This window comes from Eurosta solidaginis, chromosome 1 (assembly GCF_040869045.1).
Source record: "Eurosta solidaginis isolate ZX-2024a chromosome 1, ASM4086904v1, whole genome shotgun sequence".
Classification (NCBI taxonomy): Eukaryota; Metazoa; Arthropoda; class Insecta; order Diptera; family Tephritidae; genus Eurosta; species Eurosta solidaginis.
In genome coordinates, this window is record NC_090319.1 from 24229506 (window position 1) to 24252386 (window position 22881).

The window sequence follows — 22881 nt, forward strand, 5'->3', positions numbered from 1 at the left end:
AAACTCCCCCTTACACATATTTTCCTCTCTATAATTCTTTCCAGGCCTAATTAACAAACACAATATTATGCCAGCACCAAAAATTTGTGTCATCAATAATCGCGCCTTTTTCGTTTTTGGTTCTTTGGTTGCTTTCTACATTCCTATGCTTATAATGTTAACTTCGTATGCTTTGACCATACCACTGTTGCGTAAAAAGGCACGTTTCGCTGCTGAACATCCAGAGAGTGAACTTTTTCGACGGTAAGTTAAACAGACATTTGTACGTAATTTAAGTCAGTCGACCAGTGGGTAAGACCTTCCATAATTGACTCATAACATATGTATTAATATCTAACAGGTCGATGAACTCGTTTTAATGCCGGCTTTTATAGTGTGGCAATGATACTGTTCTTGCTCCTACAAGCTTCTAGACCTCTCTCGAATTTTCCCTAGTCCTGTGTATATCTAATAGGTGTATAAAAGCACTTTTGTTTTCGCTTCTAAACACTTGTCTAGCTCTCGTTATCCTGTAATTGCGATGTCATTGCTGTTGCAGCAGCATTTGTTTTATAGTCCCGGGTGATAAGACCAGATAGTTATGTGCGATATTTGATTCTTAAAAGTATTGCCGTTATACCTAACCTATTTAAAGCAGCAACTAGTTTTATTTAAGGATTCGGCCTTTTAGTTTTAGAAACAAGAAAGAACAATATAATTTATATATTGATAACTTCTAGTCTATTTCGAAAGCATTACAAGGCTTTCATGGGAACAATTCGGATTCACCTAGGAATAGTTTTCAGTATAATTTTCGATCTGTATCGGAATCATTATTGGATTATTTTGGTAAAGTTCTTTTTGGGATCATAAAGGAGCTATTTCTGGAAACATTCCCAACTAATTTGGGACCATTTTCAAAGCCTTTTTTGGCATATTTTTTTCATGAATCCTTTTTAATCGATATCTCGAAATTATTTCGGTTTTTCGTATACCTTTAATAAGGATAAAGTGTTATATTAAGTTTGTCACGAATCTCAAAATTTTTAGTCCATTATGTAAGGAGAAAATATAGACTCACAAATAATAATAATCTAGTTGACTTGTGTAATACTAACATGCTCTTCCTAAACGTTAAAAAATGTTTTCACATGTCTTTCTCGAAGTCCAGTAATAATTTTGTTTCACATTTCTATTTAGAAAGCAGTCTCTTGAATGCAGTCAATGAATTTGTTGATTTTGGTGTTGTATTTGATACTAGTTTTTCTTTTGTTAATCATATCTGTTATGTTATTCCGAAAGCTTATAGAAACCTTGCTTTCCTGCGTCGTTATGTTAAGGACTTTAAGGATCCCTATACCAGGAAGACTTTATACATTTCCTTGGTTCGCTGAAAGCTCGAGTATGCTTCTATTATTTGGAACCCTATTTACAGCTATCATGCGCTTAGAATTGAAAGGGTTCAAAGGAAATTTGTTCGGTTTGGGCTTGGATCTCTTCATTTCGAGGATCCGCTGCCTTCTTATGTGTCTCGGTGTACGTTGATTAACCTACAAACCCTGCACTCTAGAAGAACCTTGCACGGGCTTATGTTCTTGTTTGATCTCGTGGTAGGTTTGGTAAACTGCCGTGACCTGCTCGGGAAAATCACCTTCAATGTGCCCTGTAGATTACTTCGTTTTTCCCTACCTTTTTATGTGGCCTCTTTCAGAATGAACTATGTCCTTTTGATCCTATTCTTCGCTCTTTAGCAGAATTCAATAAACTTTCGAGAGGGCTAAATATTGGTTTCTATCAGTCGAGGGATGTTGCCAAGTCCCAAATACTTTTGTATTTACATTTAGATATTTAGTTTAACTTTTTTCTATTATTATGCATTTACTTTCTTTAGCTATTATCAATGCATATTATAATTTTTTACTTTTTATACTCAGTTGAGCAGAGCACACAGATTATATTAACTTTGATTGGATAACGATTGGTTGTACAGGTATAAAGGAATCGAGATAGATATAGACTTCCATATATCAAAATCATCAGTATCGAAAAAAAATTCGATTGAGCCATGTCCGTCCGTCTGTACGTCCATCCGTCTGTCCGTTAACACGATAACTTGAGTAAATTTTGAGGTATCTTGATGAAATTTGGTATGTAGGTTCCTGGGCACTCATCTCAGATCATAGGCACTCTCAGACTTAAAATGAACGATATCGGACAATAACCACGCCCACTTTTTCGATATCGAAAATTTCGAAAAATCGAAAAAGTGCGATTATTCATTACCAAATACGGATTAAGCGATGAAACTTGGTAGGTGAGTTGAACTTATGACGCAGAATAGAAAAATAGTAAAATTTTGGCCAATGGGCGTGGCATCGCCCACTTTTAAAAGAAGGTAATTTAGAAGTTTTGCAAGCTGTAATTGGCAGTCGTTGAAGATATCATTATGAAATTTGGCAGGAACTTTACTCTTATTACTATATGTCTGCTTAATAAAAATTAGCAAAATCGGAGAACAACCACGCCCACTTTTTAAAAAAATTTTTTTAATTCAAATTTTAAAAGAAAAGTTAATATCTTTACAGTATATAGGTAAATTATGTCAACATTCAACTCCAGTAATGATATGTTGCAACAAAATACAAAAATAAAAGAAAATTTCAAAATGGGCGTGGATCCGCCCTTTCTCATTTAATTTGTCTAGGATACTTTTAATGCCATAAGTCGAACAAAAATTTACCAATCCTTGTGAAATTTAGTAGAGGCTTAGATTCTAGGACGATAACTGTTTTCTGTGAAAAAGGGCGAAATCGGTTAAAGCCACGCCCAGTTTTTATACACAGTCGACCGTATGTCCTTCCGCTCGGCCGTTAACACGATAACTTGAGCAAAAATCGATATATCTTTACTAAACTCAGTTCACGTACTTATCTGAACTCACTTTGTATTGGTGTAAAAAATGGCCGAAATCCGTCTATGACCACGCCCACTTTTTCGATATCGAAAATTACGAAAAATGAACAAAATGCCATAATTATATACCAAATACGAAAAAAGGGATGAAACATGGTAATTGTATTGGTCTATTTTCGCAAAATATAACTTTAGAAAAAAACTAGGTAAAATGGGTGTGACCCCTACCATATTAAGTAGAAGAAAATTAAAAAGTTTTGCAGGGCGAAATCAAAAGCCCTTGGAATCTTGTAAGGATTACTGTTCGTGGTATTACATATATAAATAAATTAGAGGTACCCGACAGATGATGTTCTGGATCACCCTGGTCCACATTTTGGTCGATATCTCGAAAACGCCTTCACATATACAACAAAGGGCTCCCAACCATCATTAATACCTTTAATACCTTTAATTTGATACCCCATCGCGTATACATATAGAAGTAAGGGTCACTCCTTTTTAAAATACTCATTAACACCTTTCATTTGATACCCATATCGTACAAAAAAATTCTAGAGTCAGCCCTGGCCCACCTTTATGGCGATATCTCGAAAAGGCATCCACCTATAGAACTAAGGCCCACTCCCTTTTAAAATACTCATTAACACCTTTCATTTGATATCCATATCGTACAAACAAATTCTAGAGTCACCCCTGATCCACCTTTATGGCGATATCTTGAAAAGGCGTCCACCTATAGAACTAAGGCCCACACCCTTTTAAAACACTCATTAACACCTTTCATTTGATATCCATATCGTACAAACAAATTCTAGAGTCACCCCTGGTCCACCTTTATGGCGATATCTCGAAAAGGCGTCCACCTATAGAACTAAGGCCCACGCCCTTTTAAAATACTCATTAACACCTTTCATTTGATCCCCATATTGTACAAACGCATTCTAGAGTCACCCCTGGTCCACGTTTATGGCGATATCCCGAAAAGACGTCTACCTATAGAACTAAGGCACACTCCCTTTTAAAACACTTATTAACACCTTTCGTTTGATACCCATATTGTACAAACGCATTCTAGAGTCAACCCTGGTCCACTTTTATAACGATATTCCGAAAAGGCGTCCACCTATAGAACTAAGGCCCACTCCCTTTTAAAATACTCACCTTTCATTTGATACCCATATACCACCTTTCATTTAATACCCATATAGTACAAATAAATTCTAGAGTCACCCCTGGTCCACCTTTTTAAAATACTCACCTTTCATTTGATACCCATATACCACCTTTCATTTGATACCCATATAGTACAAATAAATTCTAGAGTCACCCCTGGTCCACCTTTATGGCGATATCCCTAAATGGCGTCCGTCTATAGAACTATGGCCCACTTCCTCTGAAAATACTCTTTAATACCTTCCATTTGATACACATGTCATACAAACACATTGCAGGGTTACCCTAGTTTCTTTTTACAACATGGTGATTTTCCCTTACTTTGTCTCCACAGCTCTCAACTGAGTATGTAATGTTCGGTTACACCCGAACTTAGCCTTCCTTACTTGTTTTTTGTAATTTCTATATCTAGTCTGTAAGATGTAAATCATAGACTGAATAAACTGAATATGAATATGAATATGAATATATTGTTCAGATAGGTGATGCGTGTCAAAGCTATCCTATGCAGACCACAAGATACGTGAAACTTTGTATCCTCACACAAAGTATACATTTTCTTTCCTTATGTACATTTCTTCTCAATACACGAGACATCTTATACAGCCCTTTATTGGAGTATAAAGAATTTGAAAATATTATTGTTTAGCTCCATTTATGAAGGGTATGAAATACGGTCTCGTCCTTACTGGTTTCGAATTAATTTCCGTACCATTTGGAAGTATGTTAAGTTATTAAAAATATCATCATATCATTACAATAAGCTTCTTTGATAGTACTCACATTTTTACCGACATACAAATAATTCCTTACAACAAGAACAAAAAATTGATTATTAATTTAACCAACACATTTCTACTTTTGTTCACAGATTGGGAGGGCGTTTCACAACAAGACCACAAAATAGCCAGCAGCAATTGCAACTTCACCAAAACAACAGCTTTCGTGGTAGTAATAATAGTCATACCACCTACAGCAAATATTGTGCCAGTGACAGCAATCGTAATTTTAGTAACATTAACGATGATGGCAACGACAACAATATTAACACTGGTCATGATGATTGTGATAAACAATGTAAGCATGGAATACGACATACAAATAATACAAATTACACCAACGGCGGTAGCAAAGCAGTTAGTATAGATGAAGTTAATAGTGGTGGAGGTATTTTTGGTGGTTCTTTGTTCAACTGTCGTACAAGCTTTCGTCGGCATATCAAACGTCATTCCTCTACATCTTCAGTGCGTATTAAATCACCAGCACATGACAATTATAATCGTCAGTCAAATCGACTGACACAATCGAAATCGGCGCAACATAACAGCTACTGGCGGAAACATGGCAACGCAAATATTATGAATAGGTAAGTAAAAATATCAGGGCACACACGCGAAAAGACAACGTGTTCAGGAGAATATGTTAGTTGATAGAATAAGAAAATTTGGAAGACCGCTTTAAGTTTGGTCGAAGTAATCAAGACCATATTACTTAATATCTAATCGGTTTCTGGTGTATATCTTAACAGCTACTGATATTAAAGATTCTTAACTAGATGTAGGTAATATAACAAACAAGCGTGTAAGATAGAAGTGTGCTTACCTACCACGTGAAAGGTTCCAAATTTGTTTTCTAAGACAAGTAACAAGAGACTCAAAAATTCTTTACAAAAGTTTTCCAATCATAGGCCGCCTAAAATTTGTTATCTTCACTCTTTATTTTACCTCTAGTCTTACTCTTATCCTTGCTCTTGCTTGGTCTTGCTCTTGCTCTTACTCGTACTCTTGTTTGATCTTGATCTTGTTCTAACTCAGGATCCTACTCTTACGCTTACTCTTACTCTTACTATTACTCTTACTCTTACTATTACTCTTACTATTACTCTTACTCTTACTATTACTCTAACTCTTACTATTACTCTTACTCTAACTCTAACTCGTAATCTTACTCTTACTCTTATTCTTACTCTTACTCTTACTCTTAATCTTAATATTAATATTAATCTTAATCTTAACCATAATCTTAATCTTAATCTTACCCTTACTTTTATTCTTTCTCTTACTCTTACTATTCTCTCACTCTTACTCTTACTCATACTCCTACTCTTACTCTAACTCTTAGTCTTACTCTTGAACTTACTCTTATTCTTACTCTTACTCTTAGCCATACTCTTACTCTTAATTTTACTCCTACTCTTACTCTTGCTCCTACGCTTCCATCTTACCCATAATCTTAGTTCTACTATTTCTCTTACTCTTACTTTTGCTATTAGCTTGCAAAGTGGTTGCTCTTTGCTCTAACCCTTATTCTGTCTGTTACTCCTACCCTCACTTTTGACCAAACCCTGGCTTTTGGTGGTATTTTTCAGTTTGTTCATCAAGCAATATTCTGGTTATGCTATGAACTCATTTAGTCCACATGAGGTCCCAATGGACCTGCCAGTTAAACCTAACATAACCTAACGTACTCTTACTCTTACTATTATTAATTCCCTATTTCATAGCCTTACTTTTACTAAAATTTTTTTCTTCTCATTTACCTCCCCCACCCCCTCCCTTCTTCTTTCCTCGCTCCCTTCCCCTAACACAAAAACAGTACCAAAATTACTTCAGAAATAATATTGAAGTAAGGCCATAACTATAATGAAATGATCCCAATATGTCCGCGCCCCGAGATGTAGCCTCAAAAGGATTCCAAAAATGTTTTGAGGTCATTTTGAAATAAACCCAAAGAAACACGTAATTGAAATTAATAAGAAGAAAAGGAACGGTATCTAGGTTAGGTTAGGTTAGGTGGATAAGGATAGCTCACTTGGACAACACGAAGGTCCGTTGTGATACCTACAACATAGGTAACACGTTATTAGTCCCTAAATATGCCGAATTTTATTGTGGTAGGACTTACTTGGCCCGAAATCACGCCCATGTGATTCTGAAAACCACCTCGATTCTTAATGGATCGAGCTGCTGTCGTTGTTGTTGTAGCAATAAAAACACTCCCCGAAGATTTTTGAGAGCGTTGTCGATGTTAATTGTTTTTTGCCGGACACAGATCCAGTACTTTCCCGTAGCGAGCACCATTAAGGAGAACCATCTCATGAACGATTTAATATATTCAATCTTCGAAGCCATCCCGTCCCAACCTCCTAGTTCCATAAGGAACTTAGGATTCTCGCCTGCTTAATATATGCAAGATACATTTATATTTGTTGCAGGATTCCACTCGCGTGGTTGCGTTTGACACACGTGTTGTGGAAGCTGTGAAGCTTTGAAATGCGCTTCTCAACCCTTTGAATCACCGAATCTAGCTCGAAAATAGTCGTTATCAGTATGCGCTTCAAATAATACCTAGAAATGGCCTCGACGTGAGCTGAAAATCAAACCCGAAATTCAAATTAATATTTTCCACAAATAATCCTGAAAATATCTTTAATTAGTCCAGCCATAATCTCAAAAGAGCTACTACAAAGCATGTTTTCTGCTAACGCCCATCACTACGCCTCATTAATCTGCACAAAGCCCGATTTTTATACGTGTTAATGTACAAAAATAAAACAAGTGAAACCATACTTGAGCTTCTCGTGTTTTAAAATTTATAAATTTTTTTTTCGAATTCGCTTAAGCTTCTTTGTATATTCACGCGCACATTCAAAATAAGCCAAAAGCAAATAATGTAAGCTAAAAACAACAACAGTAAACTTAGTGGAGGGTTAAATAAAAATTTGAAAACCTGCGAATGATGCATTTGAAATGTGAAGAGCATACTTCATAGGGGTACACATTTTGATACGTTAACATATCCATAGCGATATCTTTAACGCGATGCTTTCGTTAGTAGATATTTTAAGAGAACGAGTATCCATGCTTTGAATTCTCGTTTTTTTCTAATCAAAGACGCATTTCATCCATTGTGAACTCTCTACGCGAGGCCAGACATCAAGCCGTGTAACCGTGACTTCCCCAGCTGCGAATCTCTTTACATTTCATAGAATGTAAATACCCCACTTTGCTGGGAAAATTATTTTCTTGATATATTGATATCGATATTTCTGACTACGATGTCCTCTTCTTTCGTTACAAACGAAAAGCCAATAATTGTCGAGCGATATTTCAAATGAGTATCTTATCGATACTTTGTATGCGATACCATGTCTCTAGTTCCTCTGCACACGCAACAGTAAAAGTGCATCTAATTACAAACAAACATATATGCAAACATATTTACGTACTGTTGCATGCAATAAATATAGCTCATAAAGCGGGAGTCATTGGTGCCGTATGTCGTATCGCTGTAGTCGTATCCATAACGTAATTAGCTGCTTATCGTTACGACGGTAAACGAAAAACCAATTGGTTGGCTACGATACGGTTACGACCTTAGCGGCACCAATAATCGCTTGCATTGATTCCCATAAAGTTGGTCGAATCAGCTGTTATAAGGTTACCGATACGGTTACCTATAAAGCACCAATGTCTGCAGCTTAACTCATTGCGAATGCTTTAATGCAGGGATGGGCCTATTTTCGGCTCCTAAATCAGTTTCAGTGCCAGCGAGTGCTAGGTGAGACATTTGTGTGCTTTGGGGTATTAGGGGAGTAAAAAAATACATTAGAAATATCGTACACTTCCTCTCAAGTGATATTCAGCGCAAGAAGGTTGCGGAAACACTAAAAAACTGATACGAAAATATTCTCTCTCAACCTCGAAAACCAATTCCCAAACTGTGTTGCAATAGCACGAAAACAAAAATATATATTTTTTGGCAAGAAATACGAAAAACGGAATAACCATAGACTGAAGTCGACTTTATGTTAAGCAGCGCATTATTGACATTCATTTCGCCTTCACATACATTTAATTATATGCAAGCCGACTAATTTTGCAATATACACATAAAAGTATTTTTATAGTAGTGGCATTAGAGGAAGTAGTAGTAGAAAAACGTACTAAAGCACTTTTCGTATACAATCGTGGGAATACGAAACCCTTTTCAGACTTGTTGGCAGTGTTGCCGTGAGCCTAGAAAGAAATGTATCAGTTTACAAATAAAACAAGAGAACACTTTGACCCACAAAACCAAAAAAGTTGTGAAATAAATAAAAACAAGTAACGAAGGTTAAGTTCGGGTGTAACCGAACATTACATTCTCAGTTGAGAGCTATGGTGACAACATAAGGGAAAATAACCATGTAGGAAAATGAACCGAGGGAAACCCTGGAATATGTTTATATGACATGTGTATCAAATGAAAGGCATTAAAGAGTATTTTATGAGGGAGTGGGCCATAGTTCTATAGGTGGACGCCATTTAGGGATATAGCCATAAAGGTGGATCAGGGTTGACTCTAGAATGCGTTTGTACGATATGGGTATCAAATAAAAGGTGTTAATGAGTATTTTAAAAGGGAGTAATCCTTAGTTCCATAGGTGGACGCCGTTTCGAGATATCGCCATAAAGGTGGGCCAGGGGTGACTCTAGAATTCGTTTGTGCAATATGGGTATCAAATGAAAGGAGTTAATGAGTATTTTAAAAGGGAGTGGGCCTTAGTTCTATAGGTGGACGCCTTTTCGAGGTATCGCAATAAAGGTGGACCAGGGGTGACTCTAGACTTTGTTTGTTCGATATGGGTATGAAATGAAAGGTTCTAATGAGTCTTTTTAAAAGGGAGTTGGCCTTCGTTCTATAGGTGTTCACCTTTTCGAGATATCGGCATAAAGGTGGACCGGGGGTGACTTTAGAAAATGTTTGTACGATATGGGTATCAAATGAAAGGTGTTAATGAGTATTTTAAAAGGGCGTGGGGCTTAGTTCTATAGGTGGACGCCTTTTCGATATATCGCCATAAAGGTGGACCAGGGGTGACTCTAGAATGAGTTTGTACGATATGGGTATAAAATTAAAGGTATTAATGAGGGTTTTAAAAGGGAGCGGTGGTAGTTGTATATGTGAAAGTGTTTTCCAGATATCGACCAAAATGTGGACCAGGGTGACCCAGAACATCATCTGTTGGATACCGCTAATTTATTTATATATGTAATATCTGCCAAGATTTTAAGGGTTTTTTATTTCGCCCTGCAGAACTTTTTCATTTTCTTCTACTTAATATGGTAGGTGTTACAACCATTTTATAAAGTTTTTTTCTAAAGTTATATTTCGCGTCAATAAAACAATCCAATTACCTTACCATGTTTCATCCTTTTTTTCGTATTTGGTATAGAATTATGGCATTTTTTTTCATTTTTCGTAGTTTTCGATATCGAAAAAGTGGGCGTGGTCATAGTCGGATTTCGTTCATTTTTCATACCAAGATAAAGTGAGTTCAAGTAAGCACGTGAACTAAGTTCATTAAAGATATGTCGATTTTTGCTCAAGTTATCGTGTTAACGGCTATGCGGAAGGACAGACGGACGACTGTGTATAAAAACTGGGCGTGACTTCAACCGATTTCGGCCATTTTCACAGAAAACAGTTAATGTCATAAAATCTATGCCCCCACCAAATTTCAAAAGGATTGGTTAATTTTTGTTCGACTAATGGCGTTAAAAGTATCCTAGACAAATTAAATGAAAAAGGGCGGAGCCACGCCCGTTTTGAAATTTTCTTTTATTTTTGTATTTTGTTGCACCATATCATTACTGGGGTTGAATGTTGACATAATTTACTTATATACTGTAAAGATATTAAATTTAAGATTTAAAATTTTACTTAAAAAAAAAATTTTTTTGTAAAGTGGGCGTGGTCCTTATCCGATTTTGCTAGTTTTTATTAAGCGTACATATAGTAATAGGAGTAACGTTCCTGCCAAATTTCATCATGATATCTTCAACGACTGCCAAATTACAGCTTGCAAAAATTTTAAATTACCTTCTTTTAAAAGTGGGCGGTGCCACGCCCATTGTCCAAAATTTTACTAATTTTCTATTCTGCGTCATAAGTTCAACCAATCTAACAAGTACCGTCGCTTTATCTGTATTTTGTAATGAATTATCGCACTTTTTCGGTTTTTCGAAATTTTCGATATCGAAAAAGTGGGCGTGGTTATAGTCCGATATCGTTCATTTTAAATAGCGATCTGAGATGAGTTCTCAGGAACCTACATACCAAATTTCATCAAGATACCTCAAAATTTACTCAAGTTATCGTTTTAACTGACGGACGGACGGACGGACGGACATGGCTCAATCAAATTTTTTTTCGATCCTGATTATTTTGATGTATGGAAGTCTATATCTATCTCGATTCCTTTATATATGTACAACCAGCCGTTATCCAATCAAACTTAATATACTCTGTGAGCTCTGCTCAACTGAGTATAAAAAGGTACCAATCGCATAAACAACGACTAATTTTACCAGTTTTATTATAAACATAACTGCTTTCATTTATAAATTTCAAATTATGGAGGAATTTTCAAATTTCTTCAGCTCACATACATATATCATTAAATCCACACTGCAAAAATTGTTGGAGCATGTGTTGCATGTGTGTTTAATTTACGGCGACCATTTTTCTATTTTCAAAACTTGCTTTGTTTATGATTTGAGCCGTAAAGGAACTTTTAAAATTACAACTGAAAATTCAGTTCGAGTTGTGAAACACAAAAGCGACATTACATATTTGTGGCCCTTAGTGCGATCGAAGCCGCCGGTAAAGGCTAGTTTATCCTAAAACGCTTAATAATTTGAACATAATAAGAGCGGTGGCAGCTCTATTTTCCACAAATACTCTCTCTTTATCAATCTTATGTGAGTTTGTATATTATTTTCTTCCTGTGTTCTTCGCCCCACATACCTTCACTTGATCGTCCCTCACCGAGCACTTAAATGTGCAAAGCGTGCCGTATGAGCAAAAGGCTCGTACGAGCCATTTTGCCAATCGCTGCTTTAATGTCTTACTGCGAATTCATAGTAAATGCTTCATTCAGGAAAATATCTGCATGCGCGTAATATCTGCTTGGCATACCCTGCGGGAAAACAAATCGCAATTAATAGTATTTTATTTAGTTGGCATATCCAGCAATTTTTGAAGAACAACGTCATTTTTGACAGTGACTTTTCAAGCACAGCGATTTTTATCTGTGATTGTGACTGTGACTGAAAAGCAATTGTCACACTTTCGCTTTGATTTTCCAAATTCAATTTTTAGCGGAAAGTATGGTTCCTAATTTTATGAATAATGTTTTAATTTTTTAGTAGGTTATTTTTTCGGAATAGGTGCACTAATGTACAAACCTCTAGGGAATGGTTATCATTGTGCGTTTATAAATTTTTTTAGCTCATCATCACCAACGAAATTTTCAGGCACGTGATTTTATGTGCAAATGAACTGACATACTTGGCCAAGCCATAAGTGCTGCAAGAACAAATGTGTGTGTAGACCCAAGTATACTCGAATATAAGCATTCTTTGAATGGTTTAACATACACTTTTGAGTAACTGACATACCCAGTAGGAAAATTTGCAAGTATAACATTGATAAAGTTCTGTGAAGAGCATTAGAAATATCTTTCAGCTTGACAAAAATAGAATTTTCATTCGAACCGCTAGCAAAATTAGCAAAGCGATGGCAAAATGAAAATTATAGAAAATGGAAGGTAAGAAGTCAAAACGATGAGTTGTCGATTTGCTATGGAGGTGATATAAATTTGTCTATGTTATTGATTATCCATTCGTTTTTAATAGAAGATTTATCAGTTTCTTATTGATAAGTTATCGATTTAGTAACGATAGTTTTTCCATGTGTTATAGGGGGCGTTCCATAGTGATGGTTGGAACATTTTGGCTTTACTTTGACTCAAACTTTAAATAATTTCTCTTTATCTGGTAATTAAAGCAGTTTTGAAATTATATCAATCAAAGGCGAACACTCATTTAATACGAAGTTAATAAATAATGAAACGTCTCTGTGTGATTTAAACAAAAAGTACCGTTTTCTAGGAGTGACGGGTGGGAGTACAGGATCACTTTCCTATGTAAGTGAATGAATACACTCGTCTATTTCAAACAATCTATAAAAAAATGCTTCAAAATTGACTGTACCATATGTTTTAAGGTGGAGCTTAAGTCCTTTTTTAGTTACATGTTAGTTGCGTAATTAACACACAAAAAATATATCACCGTTTTAGCATGTGACGGAAGGGACAAATTGCATTGGAAGCACATAATGTGTGTATCAATTTCAATTCACTGCTTTGATTTCAATATTTCTTTTTTCTTTGATAAACCAAAACAACTTATTATTATATGAATTTAGAGGATCAGTATAACTGCTTCATGTTTTTCATGCATTAAAACATAATAGCTTTATTCTTTATTTAATTATACATACTAATTTTGTGCATAAATCGAACCACTTTGAGTTAAGCATCGCGAAAGAAGCATTACTTGGTATCGAAAAATCCAAAGTGATAGCATCACTTAATGAATCAAACTCCCTTACGAGCACTTAGCGTTCTCGTATTAACCCCATAGAAAGGAGACACATTACGAAGAAACCGCTGAGGAACATTCAACCGAATCCTTTCTAATAATTATGGACAGTCAATTAGGCCCTTGATAATTTTGAAAGTAAAGGACAAGAAGAGTATAGATCTTCGACGCTCCAAGGATTTGAGACTTAAAAGTGTAAGACGAGCAGCATAAGATGGTATGGGCTCCTCAAAATTTAACGTCCAAAGGGCATACTTAGCGTTTTTGTATTCTCTCTAGTATATTTATAGCTGTCATAGTACTACGTCTCCAAATAAAGACAGCATATTCTAAATGAGACCTGACAAAAGAAGTTTAGAGAACTTTAAAAGTATAAGGGTCAAAGAATTTCGCGGAATTGCACCTAACAAAACCCGGCATTGAGTAATATTTAGAGGTAACGTGGCTAATATGACTATTGAATGAAAACTTGCTATCAAATATAACCCCAAGGTCCTTAATCTCATTAAGATATTGAAGTTCAGAATTAAAAATACTATATTTTGAGCGAAGTATATTGGATGACTTAGAATAGGTCACATGAAATCACTTAGATGCATTTAAGGACAGATGAGACTTGAGATACCACAGATGTAGCTTGGTAATGTGCAATTTCAATGTATCATCAGGCGATTTAATAATTGAGAACAATTTTAGGTCATCAGCGTAAAGGTGACATTTAGCAAATGTAAAGCAATTACTAATGTCATTAATAAAAATATTAAATAATAATGGACCTAGTATACTCCGCTGTGGTACCCCTGAAGAGGCAATAAAGGGAATAGAAGACTCCCCATCAACAGTGACAACACTCCGCCTGTTGCATAAATATGAACTTAACCATAACAGAAAGGAAGAATGAAAACCAAGGCATCCTAGTTTATTAATTAGGATTCTATGGGAGACCCTATCAAAGGCTTTTGAAAAGTCAGTATAGATACAATCTACCTGCGAGCCAGCTAAAAAAGACTCAATGCAATAGTCACTGAAAACAGCAGCAAGGTTAGAAATCGTCGAGCTCTCCGCAATGAAACCAGCAATGAAATCATGCTGATAAGGAGAAATAAGGGACTTAACCCCAAAGCTCAACTTAGAATGCATGTTCAAAAATTTTGGAAACAGTGTTCGTTTTGGATATGGGTCTGTAGTTACGCACATCATTTTTGTTGCTACTCTTGAAGATAGGCGTAATAGACGTAACCTTCCAATCATCAATAAAATTCCCAGAGGAGAGTGATTTGTTGAAAATAAGTTGGAGAGGATAAACCAAGGCCGGACAATTTTTCAATAAGATGGGAAAATCCGTCTAAATCTGTTTGAGAAGAAAACTTAAGATTATTAATAGCTCCACTAATATCATCAGAAGAAAGATGCAGAGCTCCGAAATTTAAGGCAGAGTTCAGGCTATTCGAAAAATCGACCGGTTGATAACTATCATCCGCAGAAATATTGGATTTAAAAAAATCAGCAAATAAGTTAGCAGTCTCATTTGGAGTTTTCGCCGGGTTATCAGCGAGGTAGTCACACTAGCGGAACACTTTTTGTCCTTAAGATATTTCCAAAAACTTTTTGGATTCGATTTGATGTTACCCTCGATATTTCGCATATCCTCGGAATTAAGAGTTTTATTCAAAGTATTAAAATCCTTAACTACGACTTATATTTACTGAAGAACGTGTTATTCTTATTCTTTTGAAATTTTTTTAAGAATCTGTTTTTAAGATTCTTGAGTTTTTTTAATTTCTTAGTGTGCCAAGGTAGTTTGTAAGCTCTTTTTACCCGCAAGGGGATTCTATCCAAACATTGGGTGAATAAAATAGATTTAAAAGTGGAAAAGCTAACAGAAGTACCAAGCCCACAAAATAGATCCTACCAATTTATTTCAAGTAAAGAATCATTGAGACTTGCAAAGTCACACAAAGAATAATTAAAGATTAATTTACTGTCAGTAGTAACCGGAGGAAAATGATAAAAACTAAACTCGACGACAAGTGGAAGATGATGACTGTCCTTTGAAGTAACTGGATTCAAGCACTCACTAACTTCACAACAAAAATTGTCACATGAATATGAGATCCAATAATATATTTAGAGTATTACAATACTTATTAATTTGAATTAAGTTAAGACTAAGTACATTATCGATAAAATAAAATTCCTGATTTGAGATGACATTATTGGGCGTGAGACCGTATTTATTAGAAATGCTGGTTGACCAATTAATGTTAGAGAGTTAGAAATCGCCAAGCACGCAGAGATGGTGCTCTTTAATGATTCAATGTTGTCTGCGTGGGCATTGTATGACTCAAAAGAGTTGCCCGGTGGCACGTACGACACGAGAATATATAAAGAGCCTTGCGGTGTGGAACAGCTAACACATACACAAAGCTGATCCAGTAAAGAGTCACCATTCGAAAGTGGGACTAAAGACGCTTGCAATTGACGCTTAATAGCGATAAGAACACCACCTCCTCGAAGGCAGCCAGTTTTTTTAGCATCACGATCTTTGCGAAATACAGTGAACAAATTTGAGTTGAAGAATTCACCATCAAGAGAGTTCTGGTTTCAACGAAAACAAAGATGTCATAATTCATTTGCTCACTAAAGTTGTGCACCAATTCAGATTTGGTTCTCATACCAGATACATTATAAAAGTAAATTTTCAGCTCACTATTATTGTTTATGTGTAATCGGGTACTACTTGCTACGCACGTAATAGCTTTCGTCGACCCTTCCGAAAAATCTGAAAAGGCTTTACGGTAACATTTGTTGGCCAGATATCCGAACATAATAATTTTTAATAAGAGGACTCAGGAACTCCTAATTTAAAATTAATCCTATTCAGGGATTGAGTTGAGACGTCTTTCTTTATCAGTTTAGAGCATGAAAGTAGAGCTATATCTAAATCAATTTGTTTAGCCACATAATTTTTTATATCATCCTCCGATACGGATGGTGAAAAAGAAGCCAAATGGAGCCATTTGTAGCGGTCAGCGACATTCAGATCAGTATAGTCATTAGTTCTTCTTATGCGAATTTATTATTATTATTTTGTAGTAGTAGCACGAGCATTTTTATACCTTTCCTGAAAATGAAATGGTATATTAATTTCGTCACGAAACCCAAAATTGTAAGTCCTTAAAGGAAAATAGATAGACCCACCATTAAGTATACCGAAATAATAAGAATGAAGAGCTGAGTTGATTTAGCCATGTCCGTCTGTCTGTCTGTCCGTCTGTCGGTCTGTCTGTTTGTATGCAAACTAGTCCCTCAATTTTTGAGGTATCTTGATAAAATTTGGTGAGCAGGTGTATTTGGGTGTCCGATTAGACATTTGTCGGAACCGGCCGGATCGGACCACTATAGCATATATCTTCCATACAACCGATTTTTCAGAAAAAAAGGAATTTTGTAATACCTTACCCAATTTAACAGATTGAAGCTTCAAACTTCACCATATACTTTCGTATATTGCACATATTGTTGCCTGAAAAATTGATGAGATCAGTCGTATATATAGTATATATCCCCCACAACCCATTGTTCAGATAAGAAACTTTTCGTAATTACTGCCCTATTTTAAGAGCTAGAGGCTTCAAATTTCAACGAATGCTTACGTGTATAGCATATATTGTTGTCTGAAAAAATTATACAGATCGGTGGTGTATATAGTATATATGTATATGGTGGTATATATAGTATATATATAGTGCATATATATATTTTCGCAATTTTAGCCCCATTTTAACAGCTAGAAGCTTCAAATTTTACCGAACGCTTACGTATATGGCATATATTGTTGTCTGAAAAAATCATAGAGATCGGTGATATATATAATATATATATGATGATATATATAGTATATTTATAGTATATATATTTTTTTTTTTCGATTTCGGCCCCATTTTAACAGCTAGAAGCTTCAAATTTCACCAAATGCTTACGTATATAGAATATATTGATTTCTGAAAAAATCATTGAGATCGGTGGTACATATATTATATACCCCATATAAACTGTATTTTTTTGCCCCTTTTTTACGGCTAGAAGCTTCAAAATTCAAAGCATTTCATCAAATAGTTACGTTTACGTCATGTATTGTTTAAATACGTGATTCGTAGTCATAGTTTTATACGCAGACCACAAAAAACATGAAACTTTGCATCCTCACACAAAGTACCTACCTATTTTTTATTTTATATGTATCTTAAAATTCGTTTAGGTATGTAGATCGGTTCACTAGATATTTCTTATATTATACATCCGATTATTCGGAGATTACGAACGGGGTAAGATTATTGTTCAGCCCCATTCATGAAAGGTATGAAGTCTTCGGCATAGCCGAAGACAGTCCCGTCCTTACTTGTTATTATTGTTTCTGGCCCTTTTATTCGTCACCTTCACCCAATGATCATTATCAGTGACATTGTTAGTGATACTAGTGTTAACAATTGGCGAAGGAGAAGCAGAAGCTTCGGATACTGGCGCCGCAGTCACTGTCGCCGTAGTTGTAACAGTAGCGCAAGCATTAGCTTTAACAGTTGACGCACACGCATTAGCGTCAGCCGAAGAATCAGATGGGAGGGTAAAACCTGAGATAACATCAGTTATTGCCGACGTCACAGTGTACGAAGCTGTTGATGGCATTGGGCAAGCCATTGTTCTTGTGGGAATGATATTAGAATTGACACTCTTGTTCGGTAATAGAGTATGAGCGTAGAAGAGTGTGCCAACGAAAGATGGAACAGAGGTAGCACACGTTGATAATGTATTAACTGGCATCGAAGAATAATTAGCTTCGCTGCTAACTCTTAGCTTGAAATTGTCAAAGGCAACATTGAAAGAGTTACGAAGACTTTTTACTTCAGAGGTGAGGGCAGCAATCATTTTATCTTTATCAGCAAGTTTGCTTTGAATAGATTGAAGGGCCGAATTTATTTTAGCAGATTCCAGCTCTAGCTTATTGTTTGCAGCATTAATCTCAGTCACCAAATATAACACACTAGCATTTTCGTTTTGAAGAGATGTTATTAGATATCAGATATTAGATTTATCAGAAATTGATCGATTTGTTATCGGAGCGCTGCCGACTTATTATCGAGCTTTAAATTTTTTTCGAACAGTTATAGAAATATTGTCAAAAACATCGATTTTATTTGGAAATTCGTCGATTTCATCGAAAAGCTATCAATTTTTATCGAGTTACTGATATTTTTTCGAAAGATGTCGAAACGTTATTGTAAATATCGATTTTTTATCGGATTGCTACCAATTCGTTATCGGCTTGTTATTAACAACTCAACACTCTGCTATGAATCAGATAAAAACAAAGGTTTCATATGAAATCGAAGACACATCCGAAGCCCGTCGATAACAAAGCATTAAAAAAACCAACAAAGAGTTAGATTACTCGGCGATAAAATACCGATAGCTCGACAATAATATCGCTTGGTATATTACGTAGACAAAATAAAATAAATTAACACTTACCGGCAAGATGCCGACAAAGCTCTTCTTAAATAGATCGATATTATTTGTTTGTTGGTAGTATTATCTCTGCTTTATTTCAACTTCGAGTTCTAGTTAATTAAAAAAAAAAACATTAACTTTCTTGACGTATACCTGTATTTTTACACAACGAACTCCACGAGTACTTGGTGCTCACGCTTTCTTTTCCTACAGGGTACGTTATCAGGCTTTATATAAAAAACCCTTAATTGTTTAGAACGAATGAATATGAGTACTCGTGGTATGTGGTGTTGCAGCAACCTAGTGCCATAGATATTATATTTAAATAAAAACAAGGAAGAAATTCGCAGTTCATGTGAAATCCAGTGTTATATAACCATCTGTTTTTTTTTCACACATAAATTTAAGATAACTTCAAATATAAATTTCACAGAACATCAAATATTGTGAAAGCTGGATAAACTACATCTATTCATATTGTTAGAAATGGATACGTGGCTTAAGCATATGAAATAATTTTTTGTAACTTTCCTACTTTGTAATACAACCCTGTTTAAGTATAGAGACTCATTTCTAAAAATTTGGCTATAACGGCTTCTTCGAGCTTCACTTTTCACGAATTACTAAAGAAGAAGCACGAAGAAGTAAGTACAAAGGAAATTAATTGTTTTAAAATTGGATTTTTGTAATTAATATAAATATTTGACAGATATTAAAACCGACGCTTTAATATAAACAACTTGTAACGTGTTCTTAATATTTTCGTGCTGATAATCAATTGCATTCGCCGCCGCAATATTATTTTAATATTTCTTCCACGAATCGATGTGAAGAAAATCGCCATTTTAAGTTTGTACATGAGACGCTATAATTTAAGAAATTACGCCACGTCGCCGAAAATGCCAAAATCGAATAATGATTCATCTAGCGATAGCGAGGCTGATCGTACTGTCATTCAAGATGACACAATCAGCAATTTTCAGGAACAAGTCCACAAATTGCAACTGTCCTTGGAAGCGTCCGAAAGAGACAGACTAAACTTGATGAAAACGTTCGCTTCGTCAACAACCGCAAATAATATGCCTTGCGAATCTTCATCTGAATCATCTGTTAATAACACGACCAAAATTTATGCAAATGCCTCTACTGCCGCCTACTGTTCAGCCACCATATTGGCCACCGCCGCCTCATGTCCAGTATACACACTGTCACACACTGCTGCGAATTATCCAATCCGCACATCACCAGAAATCTCATCTGCTGCCGCTGGTTACCCAGCCCTTACATCACAGCACATTACAGCTACAGCCGCCAACACTGCATAAATATCTACCATCACCTCTAACAGCGTTTTTCATGCCCATTCATGGAACAACAATAACATCGTATCATCGGAACAGCAATCACCTATTGGAGCGTCACACTACGCTCCGCAAAGAAACTACATCACAGGAAGCCATCCTACAAATTTGCCGCCGTACAACTTTTCATACATTTATCCCACAGCTGGTGCATCGTTAAATGCACCACTTTCGTCACCTATACAAAATAGCCAGACACAAATGCTGATGCCAGCCTACAACCGCAAACTTCAAGATTTGCCACAGTTCTCTGGTTCGCCAGAGGAGTGGCCAATGTTTATTGTTGCTTTTCGAGAAACCACTTACATGTTTTCGTACACTAATGTTGAAAATCTACTTAGATTGCAGAAATCCCTAAAGGGAGACGCCAGGTCTAAAGTCGAATCGCTTTTAATTCATCCCTCAAGCGTGAATGCCTTAATTTCATCGTTGGAATTTCATTTTGGAAGACCGGAGGTGCTTATTCGTAGTCAACTAGCCAAAGCTAGAGCATTCCCTTCTATCACAAGTGGTAAGGTGCATGAAATTGTCAACTTATCTGCAATGGTAACAAATTTAGTCGCATTCCTGGAAAACGCTGGTGCTCTACCTCACCTTTCTAACACAACACTGCTGGACGAATTGGTAAGTAAATTACCAATTTATAAGCGAGAAGAGTGGGCACGTCACACATTTATGATAAATAAGCCGTACCCCACTGTTAGCGAATTTAGTTTATGGTTGCAACAAATTTCAATGTTTGTTGTTAAAGCAACTGAGTTGAACACATCAAATATCAAATCCGATCAGCTGGTGAATAAAGGTAATAGATCTGTAAAAACTGTGCTAGCCATATCGGAAGAAAAGAGTAAATGCATTTTGTGTAATGACAACCATAAATTATATCGATGCGAAAAATTTAAAGAATCAAATTATAATGAGCGTTGGGAATTTGTGAAGAAGAATCGTTTATGTTTTTGTTGCCTTTCTGAGGGACATAGCGTTCACAACTGTTTACGACGTCGCGCGTGTGGTATATCATCGTGCCAAAAGTACCATAATAGACTGCTTCACAATCAGAACGATAATATTGGCAGCCCCACCTCAGCTGAAACATCTGTTGCTAATGCAAATATTTACAGCAACAACAACAATAGTCAGTTTAAACAATCTGAAGGAGAGCGTACAAACAAAAACATAAACAGAACCTTTCTCAAATTTCTGCCTGTGGAATTGCATGGGCCAAGAGGAAGCATGCAAGTCATAGCGTTCATCGATGATGGAGCAAAAGTCACATTATTAGAAGAAGATGTAGCAAGTAAAATTGGTCTAACTGGCGCGAAGGATTTTCTACGCTTAAAATGGTTTGATAATCAGACAACAAGTGAGATTTCTGAACGTGTAAACTTGGAAATCTCAGCTACCAATAACGGTGAAGGTAAGTTTTATATGAAAGGTGTGCGAACTACAAAGAAATTGTTTTTGCCACCACTAATGAGTCAATAAGAGATATTCCAATTGAGAGTTACGTTGACGCAGCCCCAAAAATTTTAATTGGAATGCCGCATACCAATCTCATTAGGCCTTTGAAAGTAGAAAACTATAACGATGGATTCACAGTTCATAAAACTAAACTGGGGTGGGTGTTGTTTGCTTCTGATGAATATAATACTGATAACGCTACGGTGTGTCACGTACACATAGATGATAACGATATTAAAGAGTTGCAAAAGCAAGTGGACGATTATTTTTCACTTGAAGGGTTCAACACAAAGCTAGCGCCAATAAAGTCCGATGCAGATATTAAAGCAGATCACATTTTACGCAGCACAACTAAATTAATAGGTGATAGGTACGAAACGGGCCTCTTGTGGCACAGTAATAATGTAGTCATGCCAGAAAGTTATGAGGTGGCATTAAAGCGACTTCAGCTGGTCGAACAAAAAATGGCACGCGATACGAATTACTCAGAATGGTATAAAGGGAAGATAAATGAATATTTGGAAAAGGGATATGCCCGAAAATTATCTGAAGTTGAAACGAAACTGCCAAATCCGCGTATATGGTATTTACCCCATTTCGCTGTTTACAATGTAATTAAAGCAAATAAGCCACGATTAGTTTTCGACGCTGCAGCTAAGGTTGAAAATATGTCATTGAATTCTGCACTTATGAAGGGCCCCGCCGAATATCAGCCGATACCATTGCAGTCAATATTAGCCGTGTCTATCTTCGCTTAGATAATGCTTAGGAGACCCATCTAGCGGCTGTGGTTAAACAACTAGCTACAGCAACAGGGTGTACCGAAAAGCGGAGACGCAACGCTCTGATGGCCATAGGGTATAACATATAGCTGAATCAGTTGCGATGAATTGTGGACACACATATAATACATAGAATTAGTGTACAGGGTGAAACAAAGACACATATTTCAGTTACATCTGAGTATAATGCGTATTGAAATTTAGTAGGACAAAATTTATGCGCAGCAATTTCAGAGGTGTATTTATAGTTTGTCTCTTAGCAGTCAATATAAA

General features: G+C 36.0%; 1 protein-coding gene across 6 annotated transcripts in view; it reads left to right on the plus strand.

The window, feature by feature from the left end:
- 5-HT2A (5-hydroxytryptamine receptor 2A) overlaps nucleotides 1-22881 on the plus strand; it is a 300397-nt gene that overhangs the window by 131038 nt on the left and 146478 nt on the right. For all 6 annotated transcript variants that reach the window (XR_010952932.1, XM_067783074.1, XM_067783099.1 and 3 more), the window contains exons 5-6: nucleotides 45-243; nucleotides 4940-5434. Coding sequence is in view for 5 of the 6 variants with exons in the window: in XM_067783074.1 (XP_067639175.1) it covers nucleotides 45-243; nucleotides 4940-5434 (694 nt within the window). In the remaining variant the exon portion in view is untranslated. The remainder of the gene's footprint in view (nucleotides 1-44; nucleotides 244-4939; nucleotides 5435-22881) is intronic.